The sequence below is a fragment of the Leucopleurus acutus genome (assembly GCF_964270905.1).
Source record: "Leucopleurus acutus genome assembly, chromosome: 3".
In the NCBI taxonomy this organism is placed as follows: Eukaryota; Metazoa; Chordata; class Mammalia; order Artiodactyla; family Delphinidae; genus Leucopleurus; species Leucopleurus acutus.
Genome location: NC_139145.1, coordinates 7,446,245 through 7,465,548, shown reverse-complemented (window position 1 = coordinate 7,465,548; position 19,304 = coordinate 7,446,245). Strand labels below are relative to the sequence as shown.

The following is a 19,304-nucleotide window of genomic DNA, read 5'->3' as shown; positions in this document are numbered from 1 at the left end:
TAAAACTTGATAAAGCATTAAAAAAACGAATTTTTTAAAAAAACAGCCCCTCGGGCCTGGAGAACACAAGTCAGGCACCACAGCACGACTTGGGGAGGTGACAGGAAGATGAGAGGGAGGTGGGAGCGCCTCAGTTTCCCCACAGTGAAACAGGACAACACAGAGCCCAGGGTTAGCGATGTGATAAAGCAATCAAACCGTGCCAGGCCCAGAGACAGCATGCAGATAGCTCAGCTGCCGGGCTTAGGGCAACTTCCGATGCTCCCTGGGGTGTCGGTGCTTCAGGGGGGTGTGTGACGGTTCTGTCCTGACCTTTGGGAGCACGTCCCATCCCTTCTCCATTCTCAACCCAACGAAGAGCAGAACAACCAGGCCGACCCCGGGCAGCAGAGATGGGGGTCTGCCTTCCTCAACCTGTCAACAAGCATGCTGGTCCGGCCGACACAACCCAGGAGGAACAACCTGGGGCTCAGAGACACCTGGGTTGCACTTGCAGTTGCACTCAGAGAGGACCCTGCGCACCACACAACCGAAGGGATCCAGACTTGAGGAACCCTTCAGAGCTTTCAGCTGAGCAGGAAGGGGGCAAAGCCCGTGGCATCTCCGAGTCTGTGTGGTCCTCAACCCCCCACCCCCACCCCCAGATCTGAGACAAGTCGTGAACACCTCCCATCCTAGGACACGTTCTGGCCACTGGGAAGGTATGGCATTACGATTTATAATAAGAAATATGTATTTGGTCTTCCCTCCACTTCTGACACAGAGCTTCTAAAATCCTTGGAATGTTCCAGTGATAAGAGTGATATTCATAATAAGCCCCTCTCAGCCATACCTAAGTTTATGTTAATGAGGTGACGTGGAATGCACCTAAGGATGGGGGCTGGTTATCAGGGAAACCAGCCAGCTGTGATTAGAAGGTTGGAAACTTCAGTCCCACCCCTTGACCTCCGGGGAGGAAACAGAGGCTGAAGGTTGAATCAAGCACTAATGGGAATGATTTAATCAACCATTCCCTACATCCTCCAGAAAGCCCCAAAAGGATGGCGTTCAGAGAGCTTCCAGGTTGGTGAGCAGGTGCAGGGACCGAGGGAGCGGCAAGCTCGGACAGGGCGCAGAAGCTCCTTGTCCCTTCCGCATACCTTGCCTCATGCATCTCTTCCATCTGGCTCTTCCTGAGTTATACATATCTTTTTATAATAAACCGGGAATCTGGGGAGTAAAATGTTTCTCTGAGTTCTGTGGACCACTCTGGAAAATCGATTGAACCCAAGGAGGGGCTCACAGGAACCTCTGATCTAGAGTCGGGCGGTCAGAAGCACAGGTGACAGCTTGGACCTGGGATCGGCATCTGAAGCAGGTGCGGGGGTACAGTCTGGTGAGACTGACCCCTTGACCTGTGGGATGTGATGCTGCCTCCAGGTAGGGAGTGTCAGAACTGAGTTAAACTGGAGCACACCGGACCAGTGTCCACTGACAACTGGCTGTTGGTGTGGGAAAAAACACACACTGGAGAAGGTGACAGTGCCAGGCTGCCATCCTGACCAGCTCCCACCTGACCCTCACCAGCTCCCAGCTTGGTTTCCTTATGTAGACACAAGGCCACACCCCGACCATGGCAGGGTCTATAGGCTTTATAGAAAGGGCCCTGCCAGGGCCAGGCTGGCCAGGGAAAGGTGCTGCACACACAGTCGCGGATACTCTCCCACGGGAGAGAAGGAGCCCAGCAGCAGCCCTTAAGAGCATGGCTAGCCACCTGTCCCATGATGACGGAGCACCTACTGGGTGCCAGGCCCCATGCTGGGCACAGGGGAGAGCGACGGACAAAGCAGGTCAGCGGCCCTGCTCTGGTGGCACTGATGTTGAGGCACGGGGAGAGAGAGAAAGACCATCAAGAAAATACGAGGGGGGCTTCCCTGGTGGCGCAGTGGTAAGAGTCTGCCTGCCAATGCACGGGACACAGCTTAAAGCCCTGGTCCGGGAAGATCCCACATGCTGCGGAGCAACTAAGCCCGTGTGGCACAACTACTGAAGCCTGCGTGCCCTAGAGCCCACGTGCCGCAAACTACTGAGCCCGCGTGCCTAGAGCCTGTGCTCAGCAGCAAGAGAAGTCACCGCAATGAGAAGCCCGCGCACCGCAATAAAGAGTAGCCCCCGCTCATCGCAAGTAGAGAAAGCCCACGCGCACCAACAAGGACCCAACGCAGCCAAGAATAAATAAATAAATAGATAGATAGATAATTAATGAATTAATTAATTTAAAAAAGAAAGAAAGAAAGAAAATACAAGGGACTCCCCTGGTGGTCCAGTGGTTAAGTCTCCGCACTCCCAATGCAAGGGGCCCGGGTTCAATCCCTGGTCAGGGAACTAGATCCTGCATGCTGCAAGTAAAGATCCCGCATGCTGCAACTAAAGGAACCCGCATGTGTCAACAAAGATCCTGCATGAGGCAACGAAGATCCCGCGTGCCACAACGAAGACCCGGCACAAATAAATAAATATGTATTAAGGGAATAAAAAAAGGAAATACGAGAACAGGATGGTGCCTCATAACGCACGCTGTAGAAGAACTAAGGCAGCAGTGACTGGGGTGGGGCTCACCCAGGGGAGGAGGAGGATGGGGCAGGGCGGTCCAGGCGGGACGCACAGTGAGGGTGAAGGTCCAGAGGTGGGAACAATCGAGCTGGTCCTGAGGATGAAGAGGAAGAGTGTGGCACCAGGAGGAGGTGAGGTCCCAGAGGCCAGCAAGGCCCCGTGGGAGCCACGAAGCCTCAAGGAGGCTGAGAGCCAAGCCCTGACATCCCCTCTCTGGCTCCTGTGAGCACCGGCCAAGGTCAAGGCTGGGAGGGGAGGCTCGTGCACATTCCACACAAGAACAGTCCCCAGCACCCAGGGTTTACGAGGTCCAGGGGTGGTTCCCAAGGAGGAGCAGGGTTCCCCCGTGAGCCACCAAACTTCCTGGTGGCTGCGGTCTAACGTAATTTTTAAACTAAGCCAATTAAAAGTAATGGCTCACTGAGACCAACCTGGACGAGGAGAAGCAGGGCGCCACTGGGCGCTGCCGAAGTCAGAGAATTAGGAACTTATGGTACCAGGGACTCCAGACCCTACAGGAGGCGACAGCCACACCACAGACTCATGGGGTGCCAGGGCCACGAGGGAGTCACCACTACCACCCCATTCCACAGACGAGGAGGCCGAGGCACAGAGAGGGAAGTTACTTGCCCGAGGTCGCGGATAGGAAGGAGTGGCAGCCTGGCTCTGGAGTCCTGTCCCTGAGAACCACCTGAACAAAACTTTAATCTCTAGGAGCAATGCAGCCCCGTGTAGCCCCTAGAAAGCTCTAAAGCCCCAGCCATCACCAAGTCCCACACTGCGCTCAGCTTCCTCCCTCTTATCAGTGTCACCCTCAGCCCTGGTGCCTTGGTGCCTGTCACCTGGGCTCCCCACCTCGAGATCACTGTAGACTCTGCCCTTGCCAGCACAGCACGGCCCTGGGCCAGGCCCCAACACCTCTCACCTGGCTCCAGGCCAACCTCTCCCTGGCCTCCCCACCCGCACTCCTGCGCCTGTCCATCCCTCCTCCACAAGGCAGCCAATGGGCTAAGCCGGTCTCTACAAACCCTGAATGCCACTCGGGTTCCCAACGCCTGAACCCCTTATCACACCTGCCAGGATGTGCCACCTGCCTCCCAGGCCCTCCCCAGCCTCACCTCACAGCTTCACAACACAGCTGTTGCCCTGCCTAGAATATTCTCCCCGGGCCCCTGGCCCAAAGTAGATCCAGTGTCTGGTATACTCTCCCACAATCCCCTGTGCTTTCCCCTCTCAGCTGGACCACAGCAACCCCGCGTGTGCCGCACCCAACAGGCTGAGCTTAGGAAGGGCCAGGACCCTCGGAGTGCTCACGCTGCCTCCCTGGCATCTGGCCAAGGCCCAGCTCACATCTGCTTGGGACATCAAGAGACTAGGAAGGGACTTCCCTGGAGCGCAGTGGTTAAAAATCCATCTGCCGATGCAGGGGACACGGGTTTGATCCCTGGTCCGGGAAGATCCCACATGCTGCGGAGCAACTAAGCCCGTGCGCCACAGCTACTGAGCCTGCGCTCTAGAGTCTGTGTGCCGCAACTACTGAGCCCGCATGCCACAACTACTGAAGCCCACGCACCTAGAGCCTGTGCTCCACAAGAGAAGCCACCGCAATGAGAAGCCCGCGCACCACAAGAAAGTAGCGCCCGCTCGCCGCAACTAGGAAAAGCCCACACGCAGCATCGAAGACCCAACGCAGCCAAAAAAAAAAGAGACTGGGAATGCCATGGTCGGTGGCGGGAGACTGTGCAAGCTGGGACACAGCAAGAAGCACTCCCACGTGGGACACCCTGGACCCCTCTCCCCCACCCCACACCCCCAGGCCCAGCCCAACAGGATCCAACTATATGTCTCCATCTCCACGGATGCCACCCCATCCCTACTTTCTGGGTCCCCCTGCCCCAGAGCTGGTCCCTGTGGTCTCTTCTCCACCAGTGGCCACAGGATCTGATCAAACCACACCTCGGCCTAAGGCCACACTCCCCCAGAATGAGTTTAAGCCTTGGCTTTCAAGATGGCCCTCCCATGTGCCCTCAGGCAAGGGGCTTGGAAGCTTCAGTTCCCTCCTCTGTAAAGTGGGGTGGCAGGAATGGAGATTTCAGCATCATCGGGGCAGGCGTTGGGCAGATGTGCTCCCACAGGGCTGTCACTTGTCATGTGCTTCTCTTCTCTCCCCCAGCAGAAGGAATTTCAGTTCCTCCAGCAGGCCACGCTGGGCCTCGCTGCCTCACGGTCTTCACGCATACCACTCTCTGCTAGGAGGGAGAGTTTCCCCTCCCCCAACACACCCCAAAGCACCTGTCAGCCTCGGCTCAAACATCACTTCCTCCGAGAAGCCCTGTGATGCTCCCAACTGATGGACTGCGTCACCCCACCACCACCACACATATTCGCATCTGGTGAGGGCCATGTCTACGTGTCTCCCTCCTGCTCTCAACCCAAGTCTCCCCCTACACTGTCCCTCAGCACCAAAAGAAGTACCAAGAGGCAAGGTGACAGGTGGTGGCAGCACCCCTGGTCCTGCTCACCACTGTGCCCCAGCCCTGCGCTAGCTTGCGGCATGCAGCAAGTGCTCACTGGATTATTGCTGGGTGACAGCCACTGGGGAGGTGATGGGGGAGCCCTCCCGCCACGACAATGCCACGGACCTTCTGTTGCAGGAAGCCAGCCAACCTGTTCCCCAAACAGCAAGCTGTCCCCAAACAGGCTGGCAGCAAGCACAGACCCACAGCCAATGGGATGGTACCACTACTGTTCTACGGGCTGTACGTGTACTGAATAATACGGTCTTCATGGCAACCGACAAAGGCAGTACTATTATTATCTTCACTGTCCAGACAGGAAACACAGCTGTGAGCAGCAGTCCCTCCCCAGGGACCAGACAGCCAGTAAGCTACAAAGCCAGGATCTGAACCTGGGCAGTATTAGCTCTCAGCCCCCACCCACCAGGGCAGAGGTTTTCCCAATGTAGTTTTCCCAAAAGCATCAGCATGACCTGGGAACTCATTAAAAATTCAGATTCTCACCCCTCCACCCCCCACCAACCTACTGAATGTGAAACAGAAACCCAATAGGCCAAGCCCTATGTGACTCTGACCCCGCTGACATCTGAAAACCTGCGGCCCTGTCGCTGCCCTTCCTGGCACAGCTGATTGGACACCTGAACCCAGAGGAGGCAGCCTATTGGCTTGCCCGTGGCGGGCGCTGGACCAATCAACTGCCGTCTCTCACTGGTGTCCTGCCCTCCTGCAGGTGGATTTGGTGAAGGCCCGGAGGATGAAGGTGAGATGAAGGGACTAGAACCAGCTGAGAGTGGAGTCTGAGGTCTGACCCCACCTGGGTACTCATCCCAGGTGAAAGGCAGGTAACCTGGTTAAACCTCAGTTTCCCAATCTGTAAAATGGGAATATGTCAGCTGCCTTCCCCGAGTGGGGGTGTTTAACATGGCCTGTGGTGACGCTGGCACAGCGAGTGCGGAACCGACCATGGCTGACATTCCAGGTCAGTGGGGAAGCAGCATGGAGACCCCCTGAGGGCTCTGGAGAGAAGAGAGGCCCCACCCCCAACGGCTCCCCTCTCCCCTTCCAGCCTCTGACCTGAGATGCTTTACAAGGAAGCCAAGTGGGTTTCAAGCTGGGAGAGATGCCCATGTTATGTCAGAATTGTGTGGGAAGAACGGAGGCCGCCGAGGGAAAGACAGAAAAAAATCTACATGTGGGCCACTCTATATTCAACAGGCTGGGTCTCTCCCAAAAGTCAGTGTTGTAGTTTAAAAAGAAACGGTGGGGGAAAAAAAAAAAGAAACGGTGGGGATGCTGCTCTAATGAAAAGAGGAGACACGACAATGAAGGGTAGTGTGGGACTGATCAGAGCAGCTGTAGAACCAGCCAGGGAAGATATCTGGGGGACAATTGGCAACATGAGTATGGACTGGGTGTAAGATAACAGGCAGAAATGATGACTTTTCTTGGGTGTGGTTCTGTGAGTGTAAGAGAGTGTCCTTATTGCAAAGGGAGATGCACTGAAGCATTTCGGGTTGACGTGTCACAGTGTCTGCTATTGATTCTGAAAGTGTTCAGCAAAAACGTGTCATGTACGACAGAGCCAGAAATATGGCACCTGATGGCCTGGTCACAGCTGAGGATGCTGGGGGCGGGTGGAGGTGCTCAATGAACTGTGCTTCAACTTCCCTGCATACAAGGAAAAAGTGAATTCAAACCCAAATGGCAGCCTAGGACCCGAGACTCATCAGAAGGCCCCTGGCTCCCGCTGGGCACCGCATCCACGTTCGCTTCCTGTTTGGGCTACAAGCCACCCCATCGTACCTGTTTTTGAGAAGATGAGCTGCAGGATGAGAGGCCGCCGAGTGACGATTCCTGAACCTCGGGGAAGGAAGTCCCTGTGGGAGGGGGAAAGGGTCAGAAATTACTCACGAGGCCAGCTTGCAGGGGGGGCAGGAAGTGTGGCCACATGGAGTGGAGCAATCCCCTCTTGCAATCTGGGTGATCTCAGCAAAGACACCAACCCCAGCAGGGTACCCGGGAACGCTCTGGCCTTGGAGGGTCTCGAGGCCACAGAGGAATTGGGGAGGGGCTGGATTGGAGGTTAGCGACAAACGGAACCATTTCCCTCCAGCTGGCTATGCTCCAGACCCAGCATGCCCAAAGAGCCCTTTCCCTGCCAAATATTTGAACCCCCAGACCCAAAAGAGATCAGTACATTTCTTCTTCTTCTTCTTTTTTTTTTTTTTTTTTGCCACACCGTGTGGCATGCAGGATCTTAGTTCCCTGACCAGGGATTGAACCCATGTCCCCTGCGGTGCAAGTGCGGAGTCTTAACCACTGGACTGCCCGGGGAAGTCCCCAGATCAGTACATTTCCCACCTACATTTTTAAAAGTAATATAATGCCATACATATGATATAAAGACTAAAATAAAAGGAAAATATTTAATGACAAAACACGATGTGTTTCATGTCCCAAAAGGACAAATCGATAGAGGCGTGGAGTGGATCAGTGGTTGCCCCAGGGGTGGGAAACTGAGAGCAGAGAAGCTTTCTGGAGTGATGGAAATGTCCTAAAGCTGGACTGCAGTGCTGTTTACTAATACTTACTATACATTTACTAAAAATCACTGCATTTGAAATGGGTGAATTTCCTAGCATGTAAATGAGCCCTCAATAAATCTGTTTAATAAAAATATATATATATGCTATGTATTTCACTATGGAAATACACAGGCACTACCTGCACTGACTTACACTAATACACCTGGATTCATGCAAAGTGGGAAAGCCGGGAGCCACCCTGGACCATTAAGAAAGGAAAGCAAGGGAATTCCCTGGCAGTCCAGTGGTTAGGAGTCCGCGTTTTCACTGCTGAAGGCCCAGGTTAGATCCCTGGTGGGGGAACTAAGATCCCACAAGCCGCATGGGCGCGGCCAAAAAAAAAAAGGAAAGCAAAAGAGCAGGGGTCCAGGCAGGCACAAAAGAAGCAACATTTTCAGAGATCACCAAAGCCAGGCAAAGGATTCTTTGTTGTTCCATGTGAAATGGAGCAAGGTTCTGGGCTCAGGGAATTTTAAACAAGTTTTGCACCCAGATAAACATTCAGATTATCTGAAATTTGTGCAGAACACTGGGCAGGTGTGTTTCATACAGGCAAGCATCCTTGGTGCCACCCCACTCCCCAGAACTGTGACAACCAGTGTCTCAGGGGCACCCTACCTGTATCGGGAACACCAGAGAGAGCCCCAGGGGAGGTTGCTGGTTCTCAGCATGGGCTGGGTGTCGGAACCCCTGGGAACCTGTTAGCCCAGTGGGCGGAATGAGGGAGGAGGCGCGCCCTCACCGCACGCCAAGCACTATGAGGGTCGCGCCCCATCGGCCTGTGGGCGGTCCCACCACGCTTATGCAGCGCCTCCTCTGGCTGGGCACAGGGACACGGCAGTGACCACGCAGCAGGTCGGCCTGTGAGATGAGGGACATCCCAGGGGCAGATCGGCTCTGGAGGTCCTATGGGGGTGCCGCTGTGAGCAGCAGAGTGGGGCGCTGGAGTGGACAAGTGAACGGGCCCAGAGAGGGGTGGGGTGACGGTGGTGCTGGAGGTCACGGGGAGAAGGAAGGCTGGTCGTCATTCTTAGAGCAAGGCCACTTGCTGTCACTGTTAAGGGACAGTCAGATCATAACCCTGTGTGCTTTTAAAGGTATGTGGCTTTAAAAGACCCCTCTGGGGACTTCCCTGGTGGTGGTCCAGTGGTTAAGACTCTGCGCTTCCAATGCAGGGGACACGAATTCGATCCCTGGTCGGGGAACTAAGATCCCACATGCCACGTGGCACGGCCAAAAAATAAAAACAATAAAAAATAAATAAAATAAAAGACCCCTCTGGCAGCTTCAGGGGTAAGGGTGGGAGCCAAGAGGCAGGCAGTAGGCAACTGCACACAGAGGGAAGAACGCCCCAAGGGCACACATAAGCCCCAGGGGGGATAAAGCCCACAGCCCCTGGCAGCAGGCATGGTCAACCCTCCACACGCCTCAGATGCTCCCCATGGAGCCACATTCCTGAGGATGACAAAGAACCCTGCCCTGCTCGGAGTACTTCACACCTGCGTGAAGCCCTGAGCGTGACTCCCATTCTCCCATTTGGCAGGTGAGGAGACTGAGGAGCAGCAAGGATTTGTGACCTGGCCAAGGTCACAAGCTTGTTCACTCAAGTATCACTCACACGTACTGAGCACCTTGGAGGTGCTGGGGACACCAGTGCCAACCTCCTGACAGGAACCACATGAGACGGTGTGGGTGGGGACAAAGAAGACACATCATGGGGGTAAGAGGGCTTTGGTCAGTGACCAAACAAGACAGGAGCAGCATGTGAATGGAATCCCCAATGTCCCGCCCATGCGGCTCCTCCACGCTGTCGTGTGTGATCAGGGCCGGTTCCTTTTCCTAGCTGATCCGTGAGCCACTGCGTGGATGGTCCACAGTCTGTTCATCTGCTCGCAAGCTGATGCGGCTTTTGGTGGGGAGCGAGGGGTTGTCTTTCCAGCTCGGGGCCATTACAAATAAAGCTGCTATGAACATTCTCATCCATGCCTTTTGTTGACATATGCCCTTGTTTCTCTTGCTGAGTCACAGGGCAGACCTAACCCTGAACAGGCAAAACTAGTTTCTGCTGATAGAAATCAGAGCAGTTGGTCCCCTCTGGGGGAACTGACTAGACGGGGCAGGAGGGGACTTTGTGGGGTGATGACAACGCCCTCTATCTTGATCTGACCAGTGCATGCATTTATTTTTAAAATGAAGGTGTACACGTAAGATTAGGACAATTTACCATATCTAAGTTCAATCTCAAGCTCACAAGCACAAGGAGGCCCAGGAACACGCACTCGTGAAGACTTCAGATACAAAGCACAGAGAAAGCAAGCACTCCATTAAAATTTGCCCACAGAAACATTATAATCTGGGCTTCCCTGGTGGCGCAGTGGTTGAGAGTCCGCCTGCCGATGCAGGGGACGTGGGTTCGTGCCCTGGTCCGGGAAAATCCCACATGCCGCAGAGCGGCTGGGCCCGTGAGCCATGGCCGCTGAGCCTGCGTGTCCGGAGCCTGTGCTCCGCAATGGGAGAGGCCACAACAGTGAGACGCCTGCGTACCGCAAAAAAAAAAAAAAAACATTATAATCTTACTAGTTTCCCAGTAATAGCTCAGATGTAAAGAACTTTAAAGCCCATGGGGGAGACTAATTATATTATGGCCCATTCGTGTCACTGTGCAGCCACACACACATGTACACACACACACACCCCCAAAAACAACAACAAAAAAGAGCTTTTTATCTCCTGACATGGAATTTCCTTCTGGGTGTATTAAGTGAGGAAAACAAAACGTGTGGAACAGTGTGTTTTGTAAGTAAATAAAAAGCCTCAAAACAGAGCCCAGGGTGGCTGGGGCCTGTTGCAGGGGGTTAGGGTGGGGGGAGAGGCACTGCACTGTTTTGGAACATCTCTGAATTCTGCATCATCCACATGGATTACTGACTCCAAAAATAATTTTTTTTAAGAGTAGCTAACAGTTGTCGAGAGCTCACTGTATGCCAGGCAAAAAGCTGAGAACTTTCCATGCCACTAAATGGGTTCATTTAACCATGACAAGATCCAACAAGGTGGTCTGTGAGCTCCATTTTACGGAGGTCACTAGGCCCAGAGGTTGGGCAACTGCCCACGGTCACTTGGCAACCAGGGGTGGCAGGAGTGTAGACTGAAACCCATGGGGTCTGAGCTTCTGACCACCAAGGCCCCCGGCCTCTGGGCCTGCATGTCTGCCATGGAAGCTACAGGCATCTCCCCGGCAAGGACCAGGCTTTCCGCCACTGGTGTTGACACGTGCTGTCCTGTGACTGCTCGGGGTATGTCCAGGAGGCCCAGGCACCGTGAGCACGATGGTGACACCACACACAACAGACAATGCGAGCCTCAGAAGAACACGAGGGCCAGCGTGATGAGAGCTCTGGGCCCTCGCAGGGGAAGGCTGCGACTTGGGCTGGGACGTGTATCCGGAAGCCGCCGGACTGCAACACCCACCCTCAGCCTCAACAGTCCCTGAAAAGCAGCCCCCCAGAAATCTCGGAGGGGCTCAGTAAGGAGGCTCCTGCCCGGCTGGGCCGTAAGGCCCACCCACAGGGTTTCCTGGCACGCAGCAGCAGGAGCACTCTTGGGGCCCTCCTGGCCTGGGTGGTGGAAGGAGACCGCCTCCCCCAAGCAGCTCTGCCCGCAACACTGACTGTCCACTTATCAGGAGGCGACTTTCAAGCCTCAGTCATCAGCTTCCTCCTCCCTGACCCCACCCACACTCCACTGGTCACCAAGTCCCTCCCTCTGACTCTAAGTGCCCACCCCCTCCTCTCTCTTCCCAGCTGCTACAAGGGCCACTGTGCCCCGAGGTGGCCCTGCATGCTGTGTGACCTTGGGCCAGCTTCCCAGCCTCTCTGATCTGGGTTTCCTAGTTAGTAATGGGGAAACTCCTCTCACCTCAGAGGGCAGCTAGGTAGCAAAACAGGCCGCCCATGACTTGCGCCCCACAGCTCTGGCTCAAACGACACCTCCCTAGGGAGATTTCTCCCACCCTCATTCACTGCTCCACCCGCCCCCCCATCTTCCTCCCGTGCCTCATTTTTCTCCAAAGCACTAACCCCTTGTATGTCACTTATCTGCTTCTTGTCTGCCCCTCACCACCCCCATGTCAGCTCCCCAGAACAGGATCTAGGGTTTATTCTGCTCCCTGGTACACAGTAAGTGCTCAATAAGTGTTAACTATGGTCATTTAAGCACCATCTCTGGCCTCTAAGCCATTGGGCCCACCCCTGGTCCCAGGCTTCTGACCCATCCTCCTCTCAGGCTATATGTGGTCATCCTCCTAAAACAGAGACCTGGGCCTCCAAGCCTCCCTCCTGCAGAGGTCACATGACCAATCCCAGGTTTGACAGGGTCCCCCACCTGCCCATCCCACCCCCCCCCCCAGGGCTGCCCCCTGGTAGCCGCCCCCCACCCACCGGCCCCAGCCTCTGGGTTGTTCCCTGCACTGCTGGCCTCCAAGCCTTTGCAAGGGCTGTTCCCTCTGCCTTCCTCTCAGGCTCTGCAGATGCAGCGGATCGCACCTCTCCCTCCCAAATGCATGCCCCTTCCCACTACCACCAACTTGGCCTCCAGTGGAGGTCTAGTCCTGTGTCAGGATGGGACCTCTTCACCTAAACTGGTCACCACTGGATCTCCAGCATCTAGAACAGAGCCTGTCATACAGCAGGTGCTCATTAAACGTTGAATGGACAGGAGGAACGTGGACGCTGGAGCCAGATGGCCTGGCTTCAAAGCCCAGATCTGCTCCCACCGTGGGCAGGTCTCTGTCCTCTCTGGGCACTGGCCCAGCCACCTGTGGGATGGCAGGACGCCGCCCATCACTGGGATATGTGACCTGGCAAAAGTCACTTCACCCTCTTGGAGCCTCAGTTTCCAGGCTCTAAAATGGGCTGCCTCTCCCTAGAAGGTGATGAGGGCTCCGGGAAAGGCAGTAGGGGGCAGGGAGGGGAAGGGCGCAACAGGAGGTGGCACCGTGGGCCACTCAGAAGCCCAGGCTGTTTATTTACTGTCTTCTGAATGGAGCACAAGGCCTCTCCAGGAGCACTTTGATTTGCAGTCCCCAGGAGGGTAGAGATGCAGGAACAGTGGAGACTAAAACCCCAGGAGAGGGAAAACAAACACAAAAGCCGGCAGAGGATGAGTCAGCCTGAAGCCAGAGCCTGTGAGGGCCCAGGCAAGGGCCCCATACTGGGATCCCCTCCTCATCATCAATTCCTCAAGGGGTCACCCAAAGCCTCAGTGGGGCTGAGAGACCACACACAATGCCAGCCACAGCAAGAGTCCCTGGGCAGGAGCATGTGCCCCAGGGTCATGTCTGGCCTGACTCTCTCAGGCTCTCACAAAAGTCCATACAGGGAACCCTGGCCGCCCACCCGGCCCAGCTCTAACCCCATTTTAGGTAACATCTCAGTAAACCCTCTAGCAACGCCAAAGGAACGATGCCAGGGTCAATACGCCCATTTCACAGATGGGTAGACTAAGGCTCAGTTTCGAGACCTGCAAAAGCCACTCAGCAAGGAAGGAGCAGAATCAGGATGGGAACCTGGGTGGGACACCAATGAGGCAGAGCCCCCAGTCACCCCCACCTGCCTGGGGGGACTCCTCTGTAGTTTTTCTTTTTTTTAGGCTCCGGACGCGCAGGCTCAGCGGCCATGGCTCACGGGCCCAGCCACTCCGCGACATGTGGGATCCTCCCGGACCAGGGCACAAACCCGTGTCCCCTGCATCAGCAGGAGGACTCTCAACCACTGCGCCACCAGGGAAGCCCCTCCTCTGTAATTTTGCTAGAACAGAAGCAGAGGTCATCATCGCTCAGTCTCCGAGGCCACAACATCCGGCCTGTGCACACGCCCTTGGTCCCTGCCCTGGTCCCTGCCTCGTCCACATCCCCTCTCGATACCATCCAACAGTAACCATCGGCTACCTGGAGCCCAGCCTGCACTCAGTGTCCCTAGGCATGTGCCACTCAAGGACTCAAGGACTCAAGTCCTCCCTGTGGCCCATGTGACCCGCCCTGCGTGATCTTCCCAGTCACCTCCCTGTCCTCACCTCCTCCTTTTCTCCCCTCAATGACCTAGTTCTGCCACACTGGCCTCCTCCATGTTCTCCAAACACACCAGGCACAGTGTGCCTCAGGGCCTTTGCACGGGCTGCCCACTAGACCTGGAACCCTCTCCCTGCAGCATTCACAAGGCCAGCTGGCAACTCCTGGCCAAACGGTCTCCTCCCTGCACCCACCCCCTGATATGGAGCAGCTCCCCGCTGTCACCCACCATCCTGCTCAATTCTCTCTTCTACTCATAACCGCCCCCTTCTGGTTTACTGATTTGTTCACATGGCTGTGGCTTATCCCTTCCCACCTACCCGCCCATTAGAAGAGTGGCAGCCTCACGGGGAAAGGGTCCTCTGCCTGGCACGAGGCAGGGGACCAATGCTTGTGGGACGAAGGACCAAACCTGCCATTGTACAGATGAGGAGACTGAGGCTCGGATGACGATGGAACGATGGGATAGGTTGTGGGTGCCCCCCGCCGGCTTTCATCATCTCACTTCCAGGTGTCACCCTTCACAAAATTCCCAGCAGGCTCCTCCCTGCTCAGGAATCTTGCAGGTTCGCCAGGCACTCAGCCATAGTGTCACTTGCTCTGTGGTCTCATCTGGCAGCCAGGCCAGGAGCAAAAGCAGGAAGTGGCCCACAGCATACAGCAGCCCTGGCTCTGGGCCTTTCAGACCCCGGCTGGAATCCTTTCTGGACAACCTGTGCAGGTGGGGTGACATCTTTGTGCCTCAGATTCCTCATCTGTTAAGTGAGGTAAGGTAGAGTGGAAGGTTTGCAAAAGTTCTTACCACTGTGCCCAAAAGAGACCATCTGCCCCATGCAGTCGAAGAAAAACCCAACACAATATGAGATCACATCCCTCCTCTGCTCCAGAGTGCTCCCTGTGGCTTCCGAGGCCCTGGGCAATCACCCCATCACCCCCCTTCCCTCACCCCGACCTTCACTTCACGCACTCCCTCTGGCCACACTGGTGGTCAAGGTACAGCAAGCAGGCCGAAGCAATTCCTGCATCAGGGCCTTTGCACATGCTCATTCTCTGCCTGGAATGACCTTCTCCCTGGAGCCTTTCCATAATCCTGGCTTCCTCTGGTCACTCAGGACTCAACTCAGATGCCACCTCCTCTGAGAGGCCTGACTGTCCTCTTCTGACCCTTCCTGCCCCACGTCACCGGGTTTTCATTCTCCTGAGTGGGTCTGCAAGGACGGCCACTCCCTGCGGCAGTACTTTCCAGAGTGAAACCCATTAACAACCTAGAGGTCCGTCAGCAGGCAATTGGCTAAATCAAGCTTGGAACTGGCCCAGGGAGCAATCCAGGCCGTAGTGCTGAAAGCAAAGCGTGACATGCAGAACCGTTTGTGTCCTCCATTTTTTCTTCCTGCCTGTGTAGGGACAGTAAGTTTGGAGGTGACACCCTGAGCCCTTCATGGAGGTCGTCTATGGAGTAAGAATGGAAAACCTTCTGTTTCTTACAGTCTCCAATGTGATTTGGATTTTGGTCTTTTATAACTTTTTAAATAACTTTTATAACAGGCAAATATTAATTTGTAACTTTAACGTTTTTTTTTTCTTCCGGCCACACCGTGCGACTTGTGGGGGCCCTGGGCAGTGGAAGCACAGAGTCCTAACCACTGGACCACCAGGGAATTCCCACTAATTCATAACTTTCCATTTGTACTGAGGCTCCAAAGCAACTGGTCAGCCAAGCCACATTTTCAAGGGTGATGGGGAAACCACCAGTTTTGGGGGAGCTGAGCTCTCAACTCCACCCTCGCGGGCGTCCCTCTGACACCTCCTCACGGCTCTACACTGCAGCAGGTGGCCTGACTTGCGCAGTGTTGGCCGTGCGACCTTGGCAGCAAAGTCACTCATGTTCTGGGCTCGGTGTCCTCACCCGTAAAATGGGATGTGCTGGGGGAGGGAGGAGACATCGCAGGTGCTGGGGAGGTGGTGGGCGCTCGCCGTGAATCTGTAGCCCCTGGACGGTGGGTCAGCCACATGTGGATTTCTAGCTCTGTATACATCGCCACCCAGAGGGGCCCAACCGAACGCAGGGGCAGGGTGTTGGTAAATACGTGGAAAGGAAAGCCAGGCAGCGCCCCAGCCCACTGCCAGCATTCCAGAGCCTTCCTCCTTGCAGGCTTCCTTCAAGCAAGAGGGTGGGCATTGGCCTCTGGGGATAAGTGCACCCCCTCCGCACCCCGTCTCCTTCCCAGAGCCTCTGCCAGCATGATGGGGTGTCACACTGTGAGGAACCCTCAAGGCAGACCAGGGGCACAGGGACACACGAGACAGGACGGGTTTCCCACCCTTCCCTGGGTGGTCTCTTTCCCACCTCCTAGGGCCCACCTCTCAGCAAATCCTGTCGCCACTGCCTTCAACAGACCCAGATGCATCCCCTTCTCTCCTGCTTGGTCCCAACATCCTTAGGCTAAGTCCCCTGGGTCACAGCCACACTCCCCCACCCACGTCTCCCTCTCCCGGCCCCATATGTTCTTAGCCCAGCAGCCAGGGAGAGCTTTTCAAACCGCCCGTCACGTGCTTAAAACCCACCTGTAGCTTCCCGCACACCCTGGGACAAAATCTGTGGCCTCCCCGCAGCCCACAAGGCCCTGCCTGAACCAGCGCCCCATTGCTCCCTACCATTCCCTCCTCTCCCACCTCAAGGCCCTGCTGGCTGAGGCCTCCACCTGGGCTGCTCTGCCACCAGACACGCCAGAGCGCCCTCCACTCTTCCTTCGGACGCTGGCCGGACGGCACCTCCTGGGAGAGGCTGCCCTCACCGCCTCCCCGGGCCGGGCTCTGCACCCCTCCACGCTTCCTTCCTGCTCACTGGTCCTCCGCCGCAGACCGTCAGCCCCGTGAGGACAGGGATGCCTGTCTGCTTTGTTCACTGCCGGTGTCTGGCACACAGCAAGTGCTCAGTAAATGCCTGCTGAGGAGCAAACAGCAAGCCCGGCTGGCATCTCTGGGGTACGACATGCAGGCCCTGAGCTGGCCTCTGCACACGCAAGTCCCTGTTTCTCTCTCACGGACACTCTCACCCACGCCGTTTCTCAGATGGGGAAACTGAGGCGAGAGAGGTTAGGTCATCACCTAGACCAAAGCCTCACAGCTAACAGCACACCCCTCTTCCCCAACCACTGAGGCACCCATCCAGCTGGACTCGTTCCTGTCCCCACTGTCAGGCACCATCCCAGTCACTATACCACACATCCGGAAATGAAGATGGAAAGGAGCCCTGAATGCTGAAGGCAGGACAGCCAGGCACGGCTGCCTGTGGAGACAGGAGAGCCAAGTGTGGTGGTGCAGAGCACAGTCTGCAGCCAGATAGCTCAGCCACAGCCTTGCTGTGGGACCTGGGTGAAGGTCAGGACTTCCCCGGGCCTCAGTTTCTCCATCTGTAAAATGGACCTAATAACAGTGCCCACCCCGTCAGGTCATTGGCAGGACTAAGACAAGTCACATGAAGCCCAATGCCTGGCACACGTAGGGCCCTGTTCCACAGGACAGTTCACAAGGGTGATGCAGATGGAGGGGGGGTGTCACCCCCTGGCACCACAGACCCTCCTTGGTACCCCCAGAAGGTCTCTGGCAAGATGATCCTATATCTGCTCCCTCTCCAACACAGCAGCCCCCTTCCAGGGATCAGCCCTGAGCCTAGCAGATGTGCAAGCTGGTCGACCCCCAAGGCTCTGTCAGGAGGAGAAAACTGGAAACAACCTAAAAGCTCATTCAGAAAACAATCTTATGGTTACCAAAGAGGAGAGAGGGGTCAGGGTGGGGGGGATAAATTAGGAGTTTGGGATTAACATACACACACTACTATAGGAAACAGATAAACAACAAGGAACAGGGAACTATATTCAATATCTTGTAATAACCTCTAATGGAAAAGAATCTGGAGAAGAATATATACTATATGTATAACTGAATCACTTTGCTGTATACCTGAAACTAACACAACATTGTAAATCAACTATACTTCTACTTAAAAAACAAAAACAAACCAAAAAAACTCATGCAGGAGAGTGACCGGATTTAGTGGGACTGAGGAATACTACACAGCCGTAAAGAAAGCACAGGGCAAGGGAAATACAGCCGAGTCAACGATAATAGTTGGAGACATCAATACCCCACCTTCAATAATGGATCGGGACTTCCCTGGCGGTCCAGTGGTTAGGACTCCACGTTTTCACTGCGTGGGGCCTGGGTTCAATCCCCAGTCAGGGAACTAAGATCCCCAAGCCGCATGACGCAGCCAAAAAAACAAACAAAAAAAAAATGATAGAACAATGGACAAAAGATCAACAAGGAAGCGGAAAACATGAACACCACCATAAACCAACAAGACCTGAAGGCATGTATAGAGCACTCCACCCAGCAAGAACAGAATACACATTCTTATCAAGGGCACATGGAACATTCTCTCCAGGACAGGCCATATTTGAGGTCATAAAACAAGACTGATTAACTGTGAAAGGACTGAATGAAATCATACGAAGTATGTTCTCTGACCACAATGGAGTCAAGTTAGAAAACAGTAACAGAAGGAAAGTTTGAGACATTCACAAACATGTGGAAATTAAACAATACATTCCTGAACAGCGAATGAGTCAAAGAAGAAATCACAAGGGAAATTAGAAAAATACTTTAAGATGAATGAAAATTAAAGTACAACATACCAAATCTTATAGGATACAACTAAAGCAGGTCAGAGGGAAATTTATAGATGTAAGCTCCTATATATTAAAGAAGGAGATTGCAGATTTCTATATATCAATTATACCTCAATAAAGCTTCATAAAATTTTTAAAATTAAAAACAATTTTTCTAAAAAAAGAAGAAAGCTCTCAGCCTTAGCGCCATCTTCGGAGAAACCTCCGCGCCATGAGAGCGAAGTGGAGGAAGAAGCCAATGCGCAGGCTGAAGCGCAAAAGAAGAAAGATGAGGCAGAGGTCCAAGTAAACTTGTACACCCATGGAAGCCACAGGAGCAGAAACAAGGGAAGCCAGAGGCCAGGGACACTGGTACAAATTGTTGGACTGCTTGCCTACTGTCTAGAATTTGTCTCAGTGGATCTGGAACATCGATGGCCATTCTGATCGCCTCGACCGCCTTTGAGAGACCCACCTTGCTCGTATCAAAACGGCCCCTTTTGGCCCTTTGCCCTGGACCTTTGACATACTGGACTAGTTCTATTCTCAGTTGTGGCTGAATGTAACATGTAACAATAAATCATATCTTTTGCTGTCTTAGCTGAAGAAGAAAAAAAAATTTAAAAAAATAAAAAAAGAAGAAAGATTTCAAATCAAAAATTAATCTTCCACTTAAGAATCTGGAAAAAGAAGAGCAAACCAAACCCACAGTGAACAGACAGGGAAAACAATAAAGATCAGAGAGGATATAAATGAAATCGAGAATAGAACAATACAGAAAATCAGTAAGATCAAAGTTGGTCCTTTGAAAAGATCCACAAAACTAACAAACCTTTAGCTACATTAGCTAAGAAAAAAAGAGAGAAGACTCAAA

At 54.2% G+C, this 19,304-nt stretch overlaps 1 protein-coding gene across 4 annotated transcripts in view; it reads right to left on the bottom strand.

The window, feature by feature from the left end:
- Positions 1-19,304, bottom strand: part of DNM2 (dynamin 2) — an 89,229-nt gene that overhangs the window by 51,786 nt on the left and 18,139 nt on the right. For all 4 annotated transcript variants that reach the window (XM_082837042.1, XM_082837044.1, XM_082837043.1 and 1 more), the window contains exon 2: positions 6,912-6,985. In XM_082837042.1, the coding sequence (XP_082693168.1) occupies positions 6,912-6,985 (74 nt within the window). The remainder of the gene's footprint in view (positions 1-6,911; positions 6,986-19,304) is intronic.